The sequence below is a fragment of the Lagopus leucura genome, unplaced genomic scaffold (genome assembly GCF_019238085.1).
Source record: "Lagopus leucura isolate 7727_CA_CO unplaced genomic scaffold, USGS_WTPT01 Super-Scaffold_806, whole genome shotgun sequence".
NCBI lineage: Eukaryota > Metazoa > Chordata > Aves > Galliformes > Phasianidae > Lagopus > Lagopus leucura.
Genome location: NW_024962260.1, coordinates 803,382 through 824,408, shown reverse-complemented (window position 1 = coordinate 824,408; position 21,027 = coordinate 803,382). Strand labels below are relative to the sequence as shown.

At 40.8% G+C, this 21,027-nt stretch overlaps 1 protein-coding gene across 4 annotated transcripts; it reads left to right on the top strand.

Annotated features, from left to right (window-relative positions):
* The first annotated feature begins 159 nt into the window (after window positions 1-159).
* On the top strand, window positions 160-20,704 carry PATZ1 (POZ/BTB and AT hook containing zinc finger 1). 4 transcript variants are annotated; one of them, XM_042866051.1, is made up of 6 exons: window positions 160-1,439; window positions 3,730-3,793; window positions 7,122-7,193; window positions 9,605-9,776; window positions 15,114-15,251; window positions 16,703-20,704. In XM_042866051.1, the coding sequence occupies exons 1-6, from the start codon at window positions 160-162 to the stop codon at window positions 17,116-17,118; spliced, it is 2,142 nt and encodes a 713-aa protein (XP_042721985.1). In that variant the 3' UTR covers window positions 17,119-20,704. The 4 variants fall into 4 exon arrangements, with proteins under 4 accessions (XP_042721985.1, XP_042721984.1, XP_042721986.1 ...); XM_042866050.1 differs by having other exon boundaries at window positions 16,700-20,704; XM_042866052.1 differs by lacking the exon at window positions 7,122-7,193 and having other exon boundaries at window positions 16,700-20,704.
* The last annotated feature ends 323 nt before the right edge of the window (window positions 20,705-21,027 follow it).

Genomic DNA, 21,027 nt, shown 5'->3' with positions numbered 1-21,027 from the left:
TTTGTCTCGCCCCCCCCCGCCATCCCTTCGCGCTGTGCAGGGAGCGCAGCGCGCGCCGCCGCCGTCGGCCCGGACAGGGGCGGGGAGCAGGAGGCGGCGCGCGCCGCCGGGCGTGAGAGCGCGCGCCCCCTGCGGGCGCCAGCGGGGCGGCGCAGCCCCATGGAGCGGGTGAGCGAGGCCGCCGCCTGCGGCCCCTCGTCGGGCTGCTACACGTACCAGGTGAGCCGGCACAGCGCCGACATGCTGCACAGCCTCAACCAGCAGCGCAAGAACGGCGGCCGCTTCTGCGACGTGCTCCTGCGTGTGGGCGACGAGAGCTTCCCGGCGCACCGGGCGGTGCTGGCAGCCTGCAGCGAGTACTTCGAGTCGGTGTTCAGCGCTCAGCCGGGCGACGGAGCGGCCGGCGGTGGAGAAGGGGGCTCGGCGGAGGCGGCGGCGGCCGGCGGAGCTTCGGCGGCAGGCGGCGGGTCCCCCGGGGGGGGGCGGGAGCTGGAGATGCACACCATCAGCTCCAAGGTGTTCGGGGACATCCTGGACTTCGCCTATACCTCGCGCATCGTGGTGCGGCTGGAGAGCTTCCCGGAGCTCATGACGGCCGCCAAGTTCCTGCTGATGCGCTCTGTCATCGACATCTGCCAGGAGGTCATCAAGCAGTCCAACGTGCAGATCCTCGTGCCCCCCACGCGCCCCGACATCATGCTGTTCCGCCCGGGGGCCGCTGACCTCGGCTTCCCTCTCGACATGACCAACGGTGCCACGTTGGCGCCCAATGGCAATGGCATTGCAGGCATGCCTGAAGACGAGGCCACGCGGGCTGCGCTCACCGCGGCACAGTCCTCCCTGCCTGTGCTGCAGGGTGTGGACCGCCTGCCCATGGTGGCAGGACCCCTCTCCCCACCGCTGCTGGCCTCACCCTTCCAGAATGTTGCTGCTAGTGCCCCCACCTTAGGTACCAAGCGGGGCAGAGGCCGTCCCCGTAAAGCCAACCTCTTGGACTCCATGATGTTCGGGGCCCCGGGTGGACTGCGGGAGGCTGGCATCCTGCCATGTGGCCTCTGCGGAAAGGTTTTCACTGATGCCAATCGGCTTCGTCAGCACGAGGCTCAGCATGGGGTGACAAGCTTGCAGCTGGGTTACATAGACATCCCACCCCCCAGACTGGGTGAAAATGGCATCCCTGGCCAGGACGACCCCGATGCGCCCAGAAAAAGAAGCAGGACAAGGAAACAGGTGGCATGTGACATCTGTGGCAAGATCTTTCGGGACGTGTACCACCTGAATCGGCACAAGCTGTCGCACTCTGGTGAGAAGCCTTACTCTTGTCCAGTGTGCGGGTTACGGTTCAAGCGGAAAGACAGGATGTCCTATCATGTTCGATCCCACGATGGCTCAGTGGGAAAGCCCTACATCTGCCAGAGCTGCGGGAAAGGCTTTTCCAGGTAAGAGAGAACTTCCAAGGATCGTAGACACAGAGACCTAGGAAGTTGTCTTTCCCATCCCTTGGGAAACCAGAACAATTTGTACATAGGGTAGTTTGGCTGTTCCAATTTAAAATGTCTCGAGAAATGAGACTTTCATCATTTCCGCTGGGAGGCTGTACTGAGTCTCTCAAAAGGATCTAAGAGTAATTAAGACACAGATCCGGGAGTCAGTTGGCTCCTGGGTAAACATCCCCAGCTCTGTCCCAGACCCACGTACACGTCAGGCAGTCCCTCCCTCAGATGACAGTTCTGACAAGCGGGTCTCCCTAGTAGCTGCCTGTCTCACTGTAGTGTCTGGAGACTCCTGATTTGTAGGTAGTTGGAAGGTGCTGTTGAAGTGCAAAATATTAGTACATCTCAAGTTTATGATTTTTCTCGTATCCATTTTAAATTTTCTTTTTTCTTAACTTCCCTTCATTTCTCTTAGTTCGTAATGTTTTTTATCACCCAAATGTGAAGGAAGAGGTGAGATTTCAAAGGCTGCAGCATCAAGTATCTTTTAATACATGATCTTTGTGTCCTTTGGGTTTACATCCTTCTGAAGGGGATCCTGTTTCTGCCCTGCAACATACGTAAGATCTGTGCATTTAATGTTGCTGCTTTTTTTGTTGTCACTGTTTGTGGGAGTTAATATAAGTTTGAGGCTAGGAGCTTGGGGGGTGGGGGTGCATCCATGCCGTGTTCCCCTCGTAGCTGCACTCTGCTTCTGTCTGCAGTTGTTGACTCAGCAGGAGAGAGGGATCTGACACAGGACAATGAATCAAAAGCTGACAGGGGTAGAGTTTTCCCAGCTGTACACGTGGGAAGTGTGTGCCTGCTAGCTCTCCTGTTGGTAGAGTAGAGCTTTTTGTTCCTGGGAGAAATTAAGGCAACACAGATTTCTTCTTTTTCCCCTTTTTTAAAATCAGCAATAATTAGGGGGACGCTCCTTGTTCAGGACTGCAAATTTAGTGATGAGAAGTCATAAACTGAAAATGTGAGCTAAAAGCAAATTATGCTTTTTACTACAGCGCTACGTGTGACCACTGCCAATTTTTATCATTTTTGTTCAAGATTAAAAAGTTACTGTTGCTGTATGAGAGATTTTTGTCAACAAGGGGAGGTGAAAAATACGTGTTGAGTTCTCCTTGTTTCCAGTGACTTAAAACGTGAGCAAGCAGGTACACCGTTAAGAAAATAAACCACAAAAAGATCTATCTGTCTTTTTAAAATCGAAGCATGGAAAGTAGAGAACCTTTCTTAAGATGCAGTATTCAGTTACAGGAGCTGTCAGAGGAAAGCTGGAAGCGTGATGCCCGACTTTAGTGCCCTTTCCTCCAGCGAGTAGTGCAGCAGCGCGGCCGCCAGGCTGGCAGCACCTGGGAGGACCCCTGTCCGTCTGTCTGTCTGGTTGCACGGCCCCAGCCCACCGCAGCGCCGGCTCCAGCAGCACAGCTCGGGCTCTGCTGTCCGCAGTGCGTGAATTCCACCCTGCGCGCTCCCATTGGCGCAGCTGGAGAGCTGGGGGAGGAGAGGGTGGAGAACTTGTTTCCAAGCAGTTTTGGGCTCATACAATGAAAAGCTTTCTTCCCACTAAGAGAAACTCCCATCAGGAAAATCTGCAGCTATTCAGTCTTCTCAAAGTAGGCTTTACCAATTGCAAAGAATGGTCTAACTTTTTTCAGTAATAATTTGCTCTTCCATTGCACCTTCTAGTTGGGACCTTCAGAGCACTTTATTTGGATTAACAGTCTCTCCACAACGTTGTGAGTTAGGACAGTTTTTTTTTTTTTTTTTTGTCTTGCTGATGGAGAAAGTCACAGCAACAGAGTGTAGAGTCAGTCTTTTTGCACAAAGGTGCTTAAAGTTGGCTTCTTACATTTATGTTTGGGACATAAATCAGAAGGGGCTGATTTTCAAATATTTGGCAACAGTAAACCCAACCACCCTGATGGTCAAGGTCTGAGCAGTTTGGAAAGGGACCTGCAGGTTTGAAAATTGTAGCTTGTATTTCCTGTTTGCTTTGTTTGTTCAGTCAGAGCTTCTTTGCAAGAAAAATGCTGCTCTTTTAGCAAGTTGGAGAGAGTACTTAAAGTAGAGTCCCAGTTGTTGGTGATCTGGGTCTTGGAAAGTTAAATGTCACAACATCTGTAATAGATCCACCACAGGGATTGTCTTTTTTTTTTTTTTTTTTTTTTTTTTTTTGTTAAAATTGGACATTTACTTTTAGTATTTGTTACAAGTGTGCATATGTGTATTTTCTTTGAAGGCCAGACCACTTGAATGGACACATCAAACAGGTGCATACCTCAGAGAGACCTCACAAGTGTCAGGTAGGAGCTGGCGGGGCTTACACTGCCATATGGGTTATCTTTATTTTAAGGTGTTAGATTTGTAAATGTGCAGAGAATTACAAAGTATCCAAAAAAATACCACCTGTGTGTGAATTGGATAAGTACTTGGAAGTAGGCGTTCCACCACCACAGCTGCTTAACATTCCTCCTGTCCTCCAGTCCCTTTGCTGCTCTGGTCCTCCTGCTTCCCTCTGCTTCTGCACTGTGTTCTTCCCTACTGCTCCACTGTTCTTCCCTGCTGCTGACCCTCCCCAGATCTCTTACCCACTCACAGAGCTTAAGCCAATGTCACAGAGAACGCCCTCTTTTTCCCACCCTCCTCTTTCCCACTCTGTTGCAGTTACCAACAGAAGGCTCCAATGTTGACTTGGTTTGTTGTTTTTAGAATAATTTCAAATAAAATTCATAAATTATTGTCACTTGCCAGGGTGCTCTTTTTATCACATAGCATTCAGAACATTGCACTGAGCAAAATTGGAAGCTTTTTTTTTTCCTCCCAGTGAGAGCATAGATAATATGGGCACAGTATTCTTTCAGTATCTTTGTAATATGATGTCACAAAGTAGTATATACATATACATATATTTACAGTAAATTAATCATTCATTGAGGTTTGAATGAACAAATCAAGAAAGATATTTTGTAATTCATTTGTGTAGAGATTTAAAAGGTGCCTGGAAGTGTTAATTAAAACCAGAGTTGAGAACCAGCTTCCATTATCACCCACTGTCTTCACAAATTGGTTAGGCAAACTTCTAAGACATTTGTTGGGCTAGCAGTCTGCATGGTTGTTCTCTGAAGAAAGGCTTGGTTATCTATTTATTTTAAGAAAGATTGAGCATGATCACTTCATTTTCTTTGAAGACAGAAAAGTTAGATTTTTTTTCCTTCTGAAGTTTTTAATGTTTTACAAACCTCATCAATCCCACATGATTGCTGCCTCCTCATCTGCACTTATTTCCACCTCTTGACACGCCTTTGCTATGTCTCCTCCAAACTGTGAGATTTTTGAAAGGTTTTTGTAGTTTTAATAATCCTTTAAACAGATTTTTGGAAGTATAGAGCCATCTAAAGGTTTCTGTTGCCCTCAGTAAAGTCTGCAGGAGCTCAGCACCTTTGTAAATCAGGCCATAGAGCCTTCATGGTGATTTTGCTCTCTACTTTATAAAAACCTTACATTGGTTTGAACTTACTAAGATGATTCAGGGGTATCATATAAATTGGAAAGATTCATATAAATTGGAAAATTCTGCTTGCAAAAAAGATCTCACACTTTGGGGATGGATAGCAAGGGGTCTGAGTGGATAAACTGAAGATAACTGAAAATGCTGTCCCTAAGCATATGTTTGTTTGCAGGTGTGAAAGTAATACCTAGGTCTCAACGTAACCAGAAACTCTTGATTCTTTTGCTAGTTGGTATCAAGGTTACTGAATATATGCAATTGATGAATAACACTGAGGAGCTTGAACTGTCCTTTACCAGCTGATACTTAATAGTTTTCGTATCAATTTAAGAGGACTAAATATAAACTGTGCAAGTGTGAATCAGAGGATACACTAAGAGCTGGAAAGTCAAGAAGTACAGAAACTAGGATTGTGCAGCCAAGCTCAACTCTTATCTCCTTGCACACATGTATTCTGTGATAGCATTTCTAAGAACTGTCTTTCTCATTATGTATTTGCTGTTTAAAGCCCTGTGACATTATATGCATTGTTTATTTCAGTTAGAAGCTATAATCTACAGATTACAAGCACGAGGGCAGAATTGAGATTGTCATTTCAAGCTTGATTTGTTCTTCATTTTTGAATGCTTAACTCTGCAAAGTTAATAATTCATTAATCTTAAACAACATGTAGAATGTTTGTTAAAGAGCTGCTGTGTGTCTTTGAAAAAAGACTTAACAATATGCTGTCAAATGAAGAAAACCTTGAGTATGCCTGGATTTTGATATGTTATACAAACCATACAAAGGGATGCCATGCACTGAAAATTGTTTCGAATCTAAAAGCTCGTACATAAATTGATAAAGTTCTCCTTCTGGTTATCTCATAACCAGGAACACTTTTGTTCTGTGACATGTATCAGAGCAGAGTACCTGGCCACTAATAAGGAAAATAGCTTAATATTGGCTTGCTTTTTTCCAGATTTTCATTCTCATTTTCATTGGTTTCATTTGGCAAGCCAGCCCCTGTGAGAGTAGGCCAAGCAGTATTGAGCATCCTTTTTGAATCTGTCGAGTTCCTGTTGAAAATTCCTGTTATTGTCATGCTTTGTTAATGTTTACAGCAAAAGAGTATTCTTTAGGTAAACAGAAAAGCCTTTCAGAATCCTCTGTCCTATTGACGTTCTTGGAAGTAATTGATGCTGTAATTTAAACAAAATCCACTGGCTGTTTCCCTGAACCCTTGTGTATCTTTACACACCAGTGGATATCTAATGTTTTGTTCGTATGGCATCATGGTATATTTTGGGCTACAAAACGAAGGAGGGTGTCAACCCAACTTTAAAACAAATAAAATGAAACTATGAGAAGCAGGATGGTTGTAATCTGAATGTGACTGCAACAGCTACAGCTTAGAGTGCTCGGCACACAGTCCTGCACTCAGTCTCCCTGCAGTAATAGTTGGGCTTCACAGACCTTTGAAAAACTCTCCTAACTTCCAGCCCTTGTAGCACCCACACCACACACAGACCTGATTCCAGCTTTTTTGTTAAAATAGATGCAAAAAGGGCAGGACCTCCATAGACCAGGGCATCTCAGGAAACTGATCCAAGAAGTTGCACTGGTGTCCAGACCAGACACCAAGTAGCACTCTGGCTATATTTCCCTTGTATTGTTGCACTGATGATTTTTTTTTTTTTCTTTTTTGTGTTTTTGTTTTTTTCTTTCTTTAAACTTACATTTGAGTTCCAGATAAAGGAGAAGGGGTAAGTCAGTGCTATGGCCATAAGGGACAGGTCGGTTTGCTGGCTCACCATGGGAAGACGTAAGGATGTATTGTTGGTTTTTGAGTGTGATTGGTATAGAAGTTAGGCTGCGGTTCTGTGGACAAGAAGTAAAAAAGGGGAGGAACAAGAAGTTTGTTCCTTCTGTGAGACAAGAGAAAGGTTGTTCCTCTGGCAACTGAAGTTAAAAAAAAAAAAAAGAGAAAAATACAGGTTAAGTTAAAGCAGAGCTTTTGTTAAAGAAAGATATCTATTTAAATAAACCTAAAATTGGCATCCCAAGTCCAGTGCTTTTCCCATTGATTTCAATGCAGAATGAGTTTCTTCCTGTCCTAATTTCTCTTACTTCCTGCCTATTAGCAGGAAAATGGCAGCCACCATGGAATAAGCTCAGAGACATCCACAGCCATAGAAAAGTTGAAACTTCAAGAGGTATTTCTTCAACAATGTTTTTTAAACTTTATATATATATATTCTTTTTGGTCTCTTTATATACCTTTGCAATGTTTGATAGGAGAGCACTGGAGTTTTCTTCTATGATTAACAATTAATGATAAATCCTTAGTACTCGTTTAGCACTTCACATCTTTTATAAAATAAAACTTTTTGCTTTTTTTTTTTTTTTTTTTTTTTTTTTTAAATTTTTTTAAAAAAAAAAATTTTTTTTTTTTTTTTTTTTTTTTTTTTTTTTGCTCTATACTTTTATAAATATTAACTATTTGAATATTAACTTTGGGGTTTTCCTTAATTATAGTCCTATCTCCCATCGTTATGATTCAGCTAAACTGGTTCTTGCTTTCTCCACTGGACTGATTATTTTTTCAAAGCTTCTTCACAGATGTGTTTGCTATACAGCTTATCCAAAGGTGAACTTTACAAAACTCAGCAGCAACACATAAACGATTATATTGCCTTTCTCTAAGCTTTCAACTTGGTCGTTTCAGTATGGGACAGATACAATTTTACTTCTGGCGTCCGTGTATTTATGTGGTTTGTCTCTGGTCTGCTTTGTAAACTAATGCACTCCCAATGCTTTCGTATGGACACTCATTGTGGCTCAATATTGCTAGAGTAATTGATGATGGGTCTTTTGGCTGTCATCCCTGATTATCTGGTTATATACTTTTAGTTGATATCCAACAGATTGATTAGCATCAGAGCTGGAATCCTAACTTAACTGAGCGTTTACCTCAAATAACATTTAAGTAAGAGAAAGCTGCACCTCTTTTGCTCAGCGCTGTGTCCTGAGATTTCAAATAGAGAAAGTTTTCATTTTTAAGAATTTGCCTCTTAATCTTCACTGCTTGTGATTTATGATTCTTTGTCTGGTGAGCTTAGCTAAACTCTGTGTCTCATGGAAATTCAGATGATTTTACTGTTGCTTTTTTAAGTACATTAAGTCCTGATCCGGTGAGGTGCTAAGTCTTGTGCTTGCTGCCGAGTAGCCTAAGCTCCATGGGAATTTATTTACTTAAGCATCTCACAGGGTCAGATGAACCGAAGCCTGTTGAAATGGATAGGTACTTTTCAGCTGCCTGTAGTGTTTTGTAGGTCAAGCTGTTGATTCACTAAATTACACAAAATTGTGTAGGTTACCCTTACCTGTATTTATCGATTTCGTTTATCTGAAGTTGTAATTTTGTAGTTTTACTAAGATTGTTAATATAACAAGCCTATCTCTGGTGAAGGAGCTGTTTAACTGCACCCTGATACTTGAAATGACAGAATGTATCCAGTTCCCAAGTCACTTAATTTTCTTATATTATTTCTTAGGGGACTCTGGTTGTACAACTTAAACCTGCATTATTTTACATGAAGGTGTGGTATAAACCAAACACTGTGCACTCTGGGATGTCACTGTTGCCCACTTGGTCTGGTCATTCTAACACATACCTGCTTTTGTTTCCCTTCTTGCACTTGTGAGCAGTGGTTTTGGACAATAATAACTTGTACAGTGTGTTACTGATGGTTTACTATGTTCCTTCACGCTAGAAATACAGCAAGCCTTTCAGAACTGACAGGCTGTTGTAGTAGGCATATACATAGTCTGCACAGCTGCCACTTGCTGTGATTATGAACATGGGAGGGAACTGTCTCTCATCTGTCATACAGATTACCTCTGAGAAGTGGGCACGTAGAACCAATATTATCTCATGGCAGATCAAGCTTGTTTCATGGTAGTGAGTGAGATATGATAGCTTGATCAGGGGTAAGTTTTAAACAGACTACACTGCTATGCAGTTGTTTTGATACCTGCTCACTTCTGAGGCTTCTCTTCTGCACTTTGTCTGCACTGCTGCTGGGGGTACCAGGATGGCTCTTTTACTGTCTTGTTTTTTTCATCCCAGGCAATTCTCTGATGCTTTATTATGTGTCTTCTTAGTCCAAAGGAGAAATCCTCTGTACAAGTCAGATTGTATCAGAGGACAAAATTTAGGAAAATGTCAAAGAGGACATTTTGAGTGGTCTGAAGTGATGTTAATGGCTCAGTGAAGTAGCAGAATTTACTGTAATGCTACTTCTGTTATTAAATATTTCTTGGTATTAATATCTTCTTGCTCAGTGAGGAGCTAAGGCCTTAGAACTCTAATCTATATTGAACTATTATTATCTGTAGTACATTAGAGCTGTTTTCTTGCTTTCTTAATTCTTTCAAGTAGTAACCACATCTTGTGTGATATGTGGGTGGTCTGAACTGTTAACTGTGGGGAAATGGCTTGTGTATCATATGATCTGTATATGCAGGGTCTGAGGTATTTACTCTAAAGAATGCTAAATAGGTTTGACAGTGTCGGTGCTTGTAGCAGGGCTGCTGAGTCACATGGTTCTCGTTGTACCTGCAGACTTGTAATGCTTCCTTTGCCACACGTGATCGACTGCGCTCACACCTAGCGTGTCATGAAGACAAAGTTCCGTGCCAGGTGTGTGGGAAGTACTTGCGGGCAGCATATATGGCAGATCATTTGAAGAAACACAGTGAAGGACCAAGCAATTTCTGCACTATCTGTAACCGAGGTAATGAAGAAACAACTTTTTTCATTTCAGTGGGCTGGGAGAATGCTCGAAGGAAGCTGTAAGGCTGTGTGACTGCAACAGGAGGCATATAAATACCATATATGTGTACATATTCTTTGCTTTCCTTATTGAATTCTTAACTTTGAAACTGGTGGTGCCATAGGTCTGCTCTTACATAGTTAATAGTTCCTAAAGAACTTTGAGTCTGAAGCAGATTATTCTTAGGCAATTTAAAGAATTTTATTTGCGAAGTATCCAGATTACTACCAAATAACCATGATACATTGCCTTGTTCATCATGCACATTTTTGGGTGGTTCCTGTGTACAGTCTGGAAGAAGAATATTTGAGATACACATGAAGTTGAGAATTATATACTGTACATAAAGAATGTACATTTTATTATCTTGTTCAGCTCTGGGTGCAGCAGTAGAGTCAAACTGCTTCTCCCACTTCTCCCAAGAAATTGCTTTGTATTAATATATATTTCTGAAACAAGTCTCTTAAAGAGAGTAAAGCACTAAAATGTGCTTTACTTTTATTTGTGTAAATACAGCTTTTCAACTTTTTCCATCTGTTTTTAGTACTGCCAAGTTGGAGAGACAGTTGTAGACTTAGGCTTTGCGGGATGTCAGGCAAGCTGGGCAAACTTTGGAAAGAAGAAAAAATAATTTAGACTTGCTAATACCTGTTTGCTTGCATTTTTTTGAATGATTAATAGTCAACTTCAGAATGTATTGCTGGCTCACACTCGTGTACAAACCTAGTGAGTATGGCAACATGTTGCTGCTGTGTTTGGGGATCTCTTTTTTTCTGATGAGGTGTTTTTTGGTAATGTGTGCTCCCATTCCTATTTTAAGGGAGATGAAATCAAATCTTGTGAGAGAATTGTGTTGAATAATGAGAGGGCTGTAGGAGGTTTGAGATGATGAGGAGATGGTGAGTATTGAGAGACATTGGCTTGTGAGGGAGGTGTCTCCAGTGCTGTAGCCATATGTTAGGTCCTGAAAATGACACTAACGTTTTGACTAGATATGGTATCTGTGTTGAAAATCTTCAGATTCTGGCTTCCTCTTCAGATAAAGGACTCTCTTCTGAAACGCTGCTTAAGCTTATTCTGTTCTTTCTGTTGTAACAACACTCTGGATGCTATGCAAGGTGCTGTCCTGCTCTCCCTCAGGGGTTCATGGTGCTAAACAAACACGTGTAGGTTGGGAGAAATTGTCACGTTTCCAGGGCTTATGAACTTGAGTTTCAACTCAACTACCACCAGATGTCACTGCGGCTCCTTTACCATTAAGCCAGCATGACAAAGACAGATCTGGTGATTAAACAATGAAGTGGTTAAATGGAGTATTCACATCTTACAGGCCTAGATATACAGTAGGAATTTAAGTAAAATAGAGGGGTTTTGTACAGCAAACTATTCGCTGCTACTTTGTTCTTATGGTTTATGTACTGCAAATGTGTTGCTGTGAATTCCATTATACATCAGCACTTACAAACCGTAACAAAACTGTTGAATTGTTGCTAAATATTTCTCTTGTGTTAAAATTCATAGGGAAGGGAAATTATAGACTGGCCTTGTCAACCAACTGTATTATGGGCATTGTTACATGCCGTGAATTTTGATTACTGTTTTATGATCCATGATATTGAGATTTTTTTAATCCAGAGCTTTCTAGAATCAAATTAGAATGTTCACTGTTTAAAATAGATATCTTAAATTGTAGAGGCTGAAGACGTACAGAAGTACAGTGGAAAATGTATGCATTGGAAACCTCTATTTGATGGGCATTGGCACAGTCAGAAGCTGCACGCTGCCCCCAGCTGTGGCTGCTAGAGCTACAATGCAGTTTTATCCTTCCTCCTGCTGATGTGCTGCTGTGTTTTTTAATTAGAACTGAAGTGCTGGATATAATAATTGTCAAGCAAGATGATGAAAAATGTTAAGAGCTGCTTGTAAAGGGAAGTAGGATGCTGGCCCACCAAAAAAGCAATAAAAGAAGTGGATAAAAAGGTGACTTGTACTGCTGAACTCATCCTAGTGTCAAAATCAGAGTGGGAAATACCAATTCAGAATCCTCACTTCATCCCTTCAGGCTGAAGGCTTTTCTGTAGAAGTTAATCAAGTGTCTTGTGTTCTCCTAAAGGCATGGTGTGTTTAGGAGAAAAGAATCTCAGTGTCTGACTGAAAGTGGCTGCAGTTGTTTACTATGTCACTCATATGCCCTTTTGCTAATGTTATGTATTTTACAAAAGTGGCACTATAATGTCCAAAAATTACCATCCGTGAGTTGATTTTCTTCAGGTTATTTTCTTACTAAGGGTCTTTTTGCTTAGAGTAATTATGTAAGCAATTAAATCTTCTCTAATCAAGGGAGCTGTGCAGTGTTCTTTTCTGAGATTTAGTGATTTGTTTGTTTTGTTTTTAAAAAGTATGGAAAATGTGCTTATGGAAACTTAATCCTCACTTTTAAAGACTTTTAAAATCAGTTTAAATCCAGAAGCCTTGTTCCTGCTTAGTTGTTACATAATATCCTCTTACCCTTCCTAGGAACTTCATTTGCTTGTGAGGGTTTTTCAAAGAACTTCAAGCTTCATGACTTCGGAAAGTCTGAAGCTGATGCTTTGTTGTCAGGTTCAAGTTGGAACAGCCACATTCTAGTTCAGACACAGGCATTGTTTGCTCCACAGAAATCAGGAGTTTGGGGATGAGTGCATGTTCTAATCACAAGTTAGATTATTATTTTTAGAATAAAGTGAATTACTGTATTTTTAATGCTGAATACAGAGCTGACTAAGCTGACTGAAGCTGGAAGCATTCTCCAAATGTTCTGGCTAAGTCCAAATCAGAATTTTTGAAAAAGGAGCATCCTACAGCTACTTCTGTATTTGTCTCCCTGTGGATGTTACCTGAGAAATGAAGGAACATTGGGATTTTTTTAGTGCATGTTTTTAATGTTGATTAGTCTGGAGTGAAGAAATAATCTGCTCCGCAAAGCTGTGAGCTGTGTATGGGTAAAGCAATAAATACTTCTATTTGAAACGTACTGCCACTTTGTGCTCTGCATTAGCTTGGTCTTGTTTTTAAAGAGATTTTAAAAAGTAAAGGATTATTGATTGTGAATTCACCCCCATCTTCCTAGGACAGCTATTCCTAATTAAGGCCTAATGGGAAAAAAACAAAAAGCAGTACTGAGTGCTTCAGAAAAAAATAGAATAAAGCCAAAAAAATCTCATTTCAAACAGCTTCTTATGAAGTAGCTGGCATTCTTCCTGCCTTGATAGAAGCTGATGACTCACATGTTCATCTGCCAAGTACAGAAAGGGGAGCTAACACACTTTGCAGGCAGCTTTCATTATATAAAACAATGTATTCTACAAATAGAATTGCAGAGTTCAGAAAAATGACTGTATAGCAGAGATTACAACTCTAGATTTCCCTGTGTCAGTTGTAGTATAGAAACACACTGAATAACTGTGTTGTCCTTTGTTAATGGTTAGCAGGAGGATTTTAATGTGTTGCTACAGAAACTCATCTCAGTATGCATGCAGTCATTAGAGATGTAGGAAATAAGGGAAACACCTTGAGTTGCACGTATCACCGTTACCCCTGGACATTGGTCCTTTTCTCTAGCAGTCACACACCAGTTCTATCCGTGTCTGCAGTGTGTTTTTCATTTTTGTTGGAAAAACAGATTCTCTTGCAGCCCAGTGACACATTAGTGCAGCGTTTTGTGCCTGAGCATAAGGCTTGCCTTACTTCAGAAGGAAATCCCCTTACATTTGCTCCCTGGATGATTTTTCCGAGATGATTCCAATTTTTGTTCGCAATTTCTTCTGTTATGGTTTTCTTGCTGTATCTTATATATTTTCCTTACTTTCATTTTCAACTCAGGGATCTGCAGCAATTATCTCTTGTTCATTCTCAGCTCCCTGCCCCTTTTTTGTCCAGCAAATTGCTGTGGAGTTCTGTCTTGCTCTGCATGTCCTGTGCATGTAATTCTTAACTGCTGAACAGTCTTTGATCATGGCTGTGCAGTGAGTATTCTGTTGGGTAGGCAGAGGGAATTCTCCTTATTTGTTATTGCATTCAGCACCCAACATGTGAGCCAGCATTGATTTTGCATCTATCCTAATATATTATTATTATATCTCAGCAAATGTCAGTGCAGTTGTGTCACTGTAAAAGTGGCTGTATGATGGTATGTCTGGTCATAAACTGAAGCACTGATATGAAAGTTCTGTTTCAAGGGCTGATGCTGCAAATGCTGTATTGGTTTAAAAAGAATTAATCCAAGTCTCAGGTTGCCTGTTTGCAGAAGAGGAACCTGGAGCTCTGTGACTGTGGAACGTGTGGTTTGCTGTCTGTTCTTAAAGGAAAATGTTTCCAACATGGAAGTGTTATAACATGGTTATTGGTGGGCTTACCTGTATAAAAAGTGTCCAGAACTCTGTCCTCCACGTGCCTCATGTGTGGTCCAAATGCTTCTAGAACTACCTACAAGTTTATTAAAATCTGAATTTTAAAATGTTTCAAAGTATTTGTTAGGTAATTTATTACATTAAAGAAAAAGTTCTTATTTGTGAGAGTTAAGAAATAGAAAAAGTAGCACATGAGCAAATTTAAAACAATGTTTTATTTAGAACTGTTTTAAATATGCGTTTTTAATTTTCGTGGTCTAAGCAGCTAATAGAAATATTGAGATTTCATTTTGGTATATATATATTTTTCTGTTAACTGCAGACAAAATATGACTTTCAGTATGGTCTTTAAAACTCAGGATGAGCTGAATGGGGAAAATAGTCTTCAAAAATTACTATACGACAAAACTGTGTTTCTTAAAATCTGAATAGGTTCAGCTTTCTGTCTTCTAGGAGTGACTATAGATGCTGGAAACTATGGGAAGGCAAAGTAAATTCTGAAGAGCTGTGTTACTAAATTGTACTCCTTCAGGTCTTAACTGCAAAAGTAAAATACTCTGAAATGTCTCGCAAAGTATAAAAAGAATTTTAAATTAAATAAAAAAAGGTGAAGATATGTGGGTGCCTTTTTGTGTCATGTCTCCTGCTAGGGTTGTATAGGATTTGTTTCTCAAGGAGGCTGTTGATCTTTCATCATGACCTCCAATAAGCAAATGATGTCTAATGAAAGATATGTATTGTGTGCATTGTTTGATTATGTCTAGGGATGTACTTGAACATGTTGTAGGTAACCAGAAATCAAGCTGGTATAATGGTAACCTTGTAAATAGGGAAAAAGATGTAAGGAACAGGGAAGACAGATGTGTGTCTTTGCTGATGGTAGGATCTCATCTCCTTTTATCTTGTTTAGGTTTCTCCTCTGCCTCCTACTTAAAGGTCCATGTTAAAACCCACCACGGTGTTCCCCTTCCCCAGGTCTCCAGGCACCAGGAGTCCATCCCGAATGGGGGAGCAGCATTCCACTGCGTCAGAACCTATGGCATCAAAGGCAAGAGACTTCCTGCCCTGCACCTTGCTTCTCTGTGCAGAACCTGGTGTTGTGGGATGTTGGGCTGGGCATGAGAAAGGGGAGGGAAGGAGGGAGGAAGGACAGGAAAGATACTGGGAAGAATCTGAGGAACATGCAGAGAAATCACATAGCATGCAACATTTGTCATCACTTAGGTGATTTAATAAGTCTGGGGAAAAGCTGTGTTAGTTCATCTTGACCTTGGAGCAGTGTTTGCATTTTACCCGAGAGCTGCAGATCCTTGGCAAGTCCATAGTCCACTACACTTGAATCTTGTGTCAACCAAACCATGCTTCTGATTTCTAGTGAAGGCAGAGAGAGAGCCCGAGAATGCAACCATGAAACCATGGTTGTTTTCTTGCCCAGGAAAAAACAGCATGCTGGGTTAAACAAAGTCTGTGCCAATGGAAAGCTCCAGTTGTGGGATTTTTGATGGTTTTTTTTTTTTGCTATTGAAGTCCCTGCAGAGTTACTACAGAAACCCTTTGGTTCTGGGTGGTGTGCTGATTTAACAAGAGATTTACTCCAGCTCAGTGCTGTATTGATTTCATGCATATCCTGCTTGGTTCATAATACTGAGTCCCGAGCAAATCTGTCTTTTGGGTGGTGCCAAGTGGGTCTTTGGTCTTTCAGAGTTAATAGTTGATACAGCTTACTTGTATTCAGACACTTGTTTAGGGAGTATGTCTCGTTTTCCCACGCTCATTCAAATAAACTGAGCAAAAAGTGTGGACAAACTTTCTTGACATATTGCCAAAGGAGAGTGAGGAACACTCCAGACATGCTGATGACTTTGCCAGGATATGCATCCAAATGGCTTAAAATAGTGTCGTAAATTCCTGTTTTTCACTACGCTGCTTAAGGATGGATCAACTCCAGATAATAAAGTTCACTTCTAACAGTGCTGTGCTTAACTTTTAAAAAACAGCTTCTCGAGGTTAAATGGAGTTGCACCTCTGAAACATCAGTAACTCACTGCTGCTTTGTTGAGTGAATGAGTAAAATATCTCCAGATTTCTTTACATCTTTCAGTAGTCTTAGATCAGATTTCTAGGCTCAAAGTATCAACTATATTTCAGAAGTGTGGAGAGTGACTTGTATGGTTGAAAACTCAGTCAGATCTATGCTTCTGCAGTGCCTGAGATATAATCTTTTTGGATTCAAAACCCAGAGACACGTAATAGATGCATTCAGTACCACAAGTCCATTATGAAAACTTGGATGTTGCTCTGATAGCAGCCCTTTGGTTTGTAGAGGATCTGTGCTCTAAGGCTTCAGAATTTGGGGAATTTTAGTGTTACATGTGAATCATTCCACCATGACAGGCATTACTGAATCAGGTGATAAACAGTGTAAGCTATTTGAGTGCATGTTAAAGAAGTACTTTGGCAGATGAGTTTCTGAAAACTTTTTTCTTTTTCCCATAGAAGGACAGAAATGTTCACATTCGGACCCGATTGAAAGTTCCGATTCATATGGAGATCTCTCTGACACCAGTGACCTCAAGACTCCTGAGAAACAGAGCACCAATGGCTCCTTCTCGTGTGACATGGCAGTCAGCAAAAACAAAATGGAGACGGAGGCAGAGAAGAAGTACCCTTGCCCTGAATGCGGCAGCTTTTTCAGATCAAAGTCTTATCTGAACAAACACATACAGAAAGTTCACGTCAGGGCCCTTGGTGGCCCACTGGGGGACCTTGGTCCTGCTCTGGGATCCCCCTTTTCACCCCAACAGAACATGTCTCTTCTGGAGTCATTTGGGTTTCAGATCGTCCAGTCAGCATTTGCATCATCCCTTGTGGATCCAGAGGTCGACCAGCAACCGATGGGGCCAGAGGGAAAATGAGATCAGTCTGACCTTAAAGCAAAGCAGCAGTCTGGCTATAATGATAAGATGCTGTGAATGAAAGAGGAAATAATGAAATTTGGTTCTATAGCTGCAATTTTTTTTTAAATTCATTTTAGCTTCCCTCTTTGTCTCATGCCCTACCCCACCTTTAAACCTTCACTAGGGAGAGGGAAAAAATGCTTCTTAGCTGATGATTTACAGAAGATGGTGACCTTGGTTAGGAGACGTGATTTAAAACACCAAGTGGAGCTATAAAAGTTGCAGCCAGTGTTTCATCATGATCTTCTAGAATAAAAAACGAGCACTGATCTGAGAATTAGAGACAGTCATAGTAACCAAGGCACGTGGGAGCTACAGCTACAAGGAGCTGTATTCTGTTTTCTCTCTTCTTCCTATCTTCCCTAACCCACCCCAGGAAAACACAGTAAGTTTTGAAAACAGTCCCATTATTGACTGAACATAACGTTAAGAAAAATGTCCCATGGTACCTAGCAGATTACAATGCAGTTGTCCTTTTAAAAACAAACAAGAAGAAAATAAAGAAGGTGAGAGAATTTGAACCCCTTCTACCATTTGTGAGGCTGTGAGTGCTGCAGCAGGACATAACTGCTGAGTAAAATCACCATTCAGAACAGGTTGTTTTTGTTATTTTTAACCATTAAACTTGCTGTCGGGTTTTTAATCTCTATTATTATTATTTTAGGACCTGTTGTAGTGAATTGCTACTGAAAAGCCAGTCTAAGGCGAGACACAGAGCACTCTTAAAGCAGCAGTCACATTAGGGTTAGTATTCTTTTTTTTTTTTTTTTAGGTGTACCATAATTAATAACTTGGCTAGTTGGTTGTTTTTAAGTCTATGAAAGAAATAGTTTTATGGGGGAAAAAAAAATGGAAAAAATACCATTGCAGTCTGGTTGACTGGTGCTCATTTTTCATGTGGGACCTGGTGCCGGTACAAATGCAATCAGCTATCGGGTTAACACGATGTACCACTGACTTGTTTAGTGTGAATAAACCCAGGGGTTCACAGAGTGGTTTTGATTTAATTGGATTGGACTCTATTAAAGAAGTTAGTATGTTACTTTACATCCCCTTGTTTGGTCTGGTTTTTGAACAATTTAGCCACCTATCCAAAAGGTGTGCGAATGAGAACCAGTAAATATGGTGTTAATCCCTCTCCATTGTACTGCACTCTCAGTGACCTGGGCTTTTTGGCTAGTCTTGCTTTCCTGATCTACCTTTAGTCAGGTTTGCAAAAGCCAGGCTTGTTCATTTATTTGCCAAGAAAGGTTTCTACTATAAGAGAATGTGAACAGTAGATCTCTGAAAAAGAATTGATTACAGAAGGCGAAGAAGCAGGGTTTCTAGGCTGTTTGAGGTTCTGTTTAATCTGAATATGCCACTTGAGCAGAAATAGTGTCCTTTCTTGGTCCTCCCTCTTCCCGTGTAATTTTTTTTCAAGTTCTTTATGTAGCAAATCCAGATATAAATGTTATGTAATCAACTAAACACAGGGTTATGAGCTAGGAATGCTCCTGAGTTCTAATCATGGTTCTGCTATTGATGGTCAAAGTTGCATAGACAACAGCATAATCATTGAATTAATTTCTTGATTTCCTGTATGTGAGAAGTTTTTTCTACATCACCTAATTGCTGTGAGGGGTAATGAGCAGAGGTTTAAGGAGTGATTTGGCAAATCAAGCTCCTATGTATGCACTGAATGTTTCTAGAAAGGCCACTTTGAAGAGCCCAAGTTCCACACCAAACTTGCACTCTGTGAAATAATGGTTGTCCCCATCATGCATGCAGTGCTGGTTCAGGATAAACCACTGCAGACCAGGATCTACATCCTCTCTAAGAGGTGTGTTTATATGAAATAAGAAGGTAGCCACAAAGGGCTCTGGTGGCACTCTGCATTGCCCAAGTGCTCCCAGTCCAAACTGAGCAGCTAAAACAAGACCTTGTTGGATACAGTCCTATTTTGGTTTTGTGTTTGAAGTGGAGCCCTTTGTAAGGTTAAAGGTTTTAGGATGCCATTCTAAACTCTACTGATTTAGAACCAGCAGCTTCTCTCTTATAGGAAGCTCCTTTTTTAAGCTTGCTCTTGAGTATTTTAAACTGAGGTTGAATAATCAAAGACTTTCTCCTTATAGAACCAGCGCTTCCTAAATTTGCATATTTCATGCAAATATGGACTTGACATTTTGCTATTAATCTGGGTTGGAAGATTGAATGACACGCTCTTCTCCAGTCATCTTCCCCCAGAATCCCTGGAACAGGTGTGAATCTCATCTAAAAGGGAAAGAAAAACAAAAAAAAAACAGCAAAAACCCCTTTAAACAAAGGTGTACTGATGAGCTTATTTGACAAGTAGAAACAGGACATTTCTAGAAAGTAACAAAATCTGGATTATGTTGAGACAACCCTGTAAGCTGCCAAGCAATTCAAGATAGAGCAGGCTTTCCACTCAGCATAACAATTCCTTGGAATTAACAAATGTAAGTGCTGTGCTCTGAAAGATACGCGAAGTTTGTGTCCTCAGTGTTCCCAGCACTTGGAGAACACGGGGTAGTCATAAAATCCATTTCCAGAATACAGGTTATTTTTATCCTAGTTTTAGTTCCACTGACTTTACTGTTATTGGTGAGTTGAATTTTGGCACCACGCGCATTGGAATTTCATTCTGAAAGCTACAAATTTTGGCCTGATGAAACTAATGAAAAGCCTTAAGCTACAAAGGAAACCTCCTAAAACACGGTGCGTTTTGCTCGTCAAAGCAAATGCTTACTAAGTTGTCAGGAGTGAATTGAATGAAAGCTATTTAATTCTCAGTCTAGTGAACAAGGAAGCAATTAGGCAGTAACAATCCTGAAATGACAATTCTAGTGTAAATGGGAAAGATTTTCACCAACGTGCAGATTAGTGCAGACAAGTACTAACATCTTCAGCAGAAATGGATTTTCAAAGCTCTCTCCTGTTTTGGAAGCATGTTATTCAGTTCTAAATAGGAACTTATGTGCAAATTCTACACTTTGGGGAGTGTCTGCTGCTTATAGATCATAAAAGAGATCCAAACAGAAACTCAGCTTCATCAGTTCAGGGTTCAAAAGGAAATACTCAAATTGCTTCAAGCTGCAACCTCACTGAGATTGTTTCTATTACATTTTTAACATGTCAGTGTATAGATGATAACTATCTTTTTTGTTATTTGCTAGGACTGCAGTCCAATGTTGAAGTCAGTGCACTGCTCTGCAAAGGAAGGAACTTCAGTTAATACAAATTCTGATAATCAGATTAGTAGTACTTCTTTGTATTATGGGAGTCCTTAAACCCCTCAACTGTGGTTCAGACCCTTCTGTATTAGGTATGAAAATATCTTCAAACCTTTATAACCCAGATATTAATGATAGACAAGGCAGGAATAGATGTGAGCATTTCATAAGTGAATGAATGAAACAGAGTTGAAACTTAACTGCATGCTTAAATGTTGTGTTGAACGCAGGGGCTCAGACTTATCACTAGGCTTTTCTTTTTGCCTAAAGTAAGTTATGTCCACCACAAGTGCCAGGTTTATATATATATATTATATAATGTATTATATGTATGTATATATTATGTATCAATATATTATATATTTATATATAATATATTTATATATAATATGAGTTTATTCAATACCGAATTACATGAAGTCATGTCACCTTGCACTTGCCACATGCTAGGTGTCTGCAAACTGACTGGTGTGACTTATCTGATGCATGGCAATGTGACGGCATGTGAGCTCTCAATCTGAAGTGATTTGCCCTTGATAATGTGGGAAATTAATAGCAGAACCAGAAACTGAACTCAGATTTTCCTTCTCTCAATCCAGTGCCTTAACTATCATAGCTCAAAGTATTATGGGGA

What these genes read in the sequence shown, in the direction of transcription:
- PATZ1 (XM_042866050.1), top strand. Translation starts at nt 160, where the DNA reads ATGGAGCGGGTGAGCGAGGCCGCCGCCTGCGGCCCCTCGTCGGGCTGC. An exon ending in AGAGACCTCACAAGTGTCAG is followed by an intron (nt 3,794 to 7,121) that starts GTAGGAGCTGGC and finishes CCTGCCTATTAG; the next exon opens with CAGGAAAATGGCAGCCACCA. An exon ending in AAAAGTTGAAACTTCAAGAG is followed by an intron (nt 7,194 to 9,604) that starts GTATTTCTTCAA and finishes TTGTACCTGCAG; the next exon opens with ACTTGTAATGCTTCCTTTGC.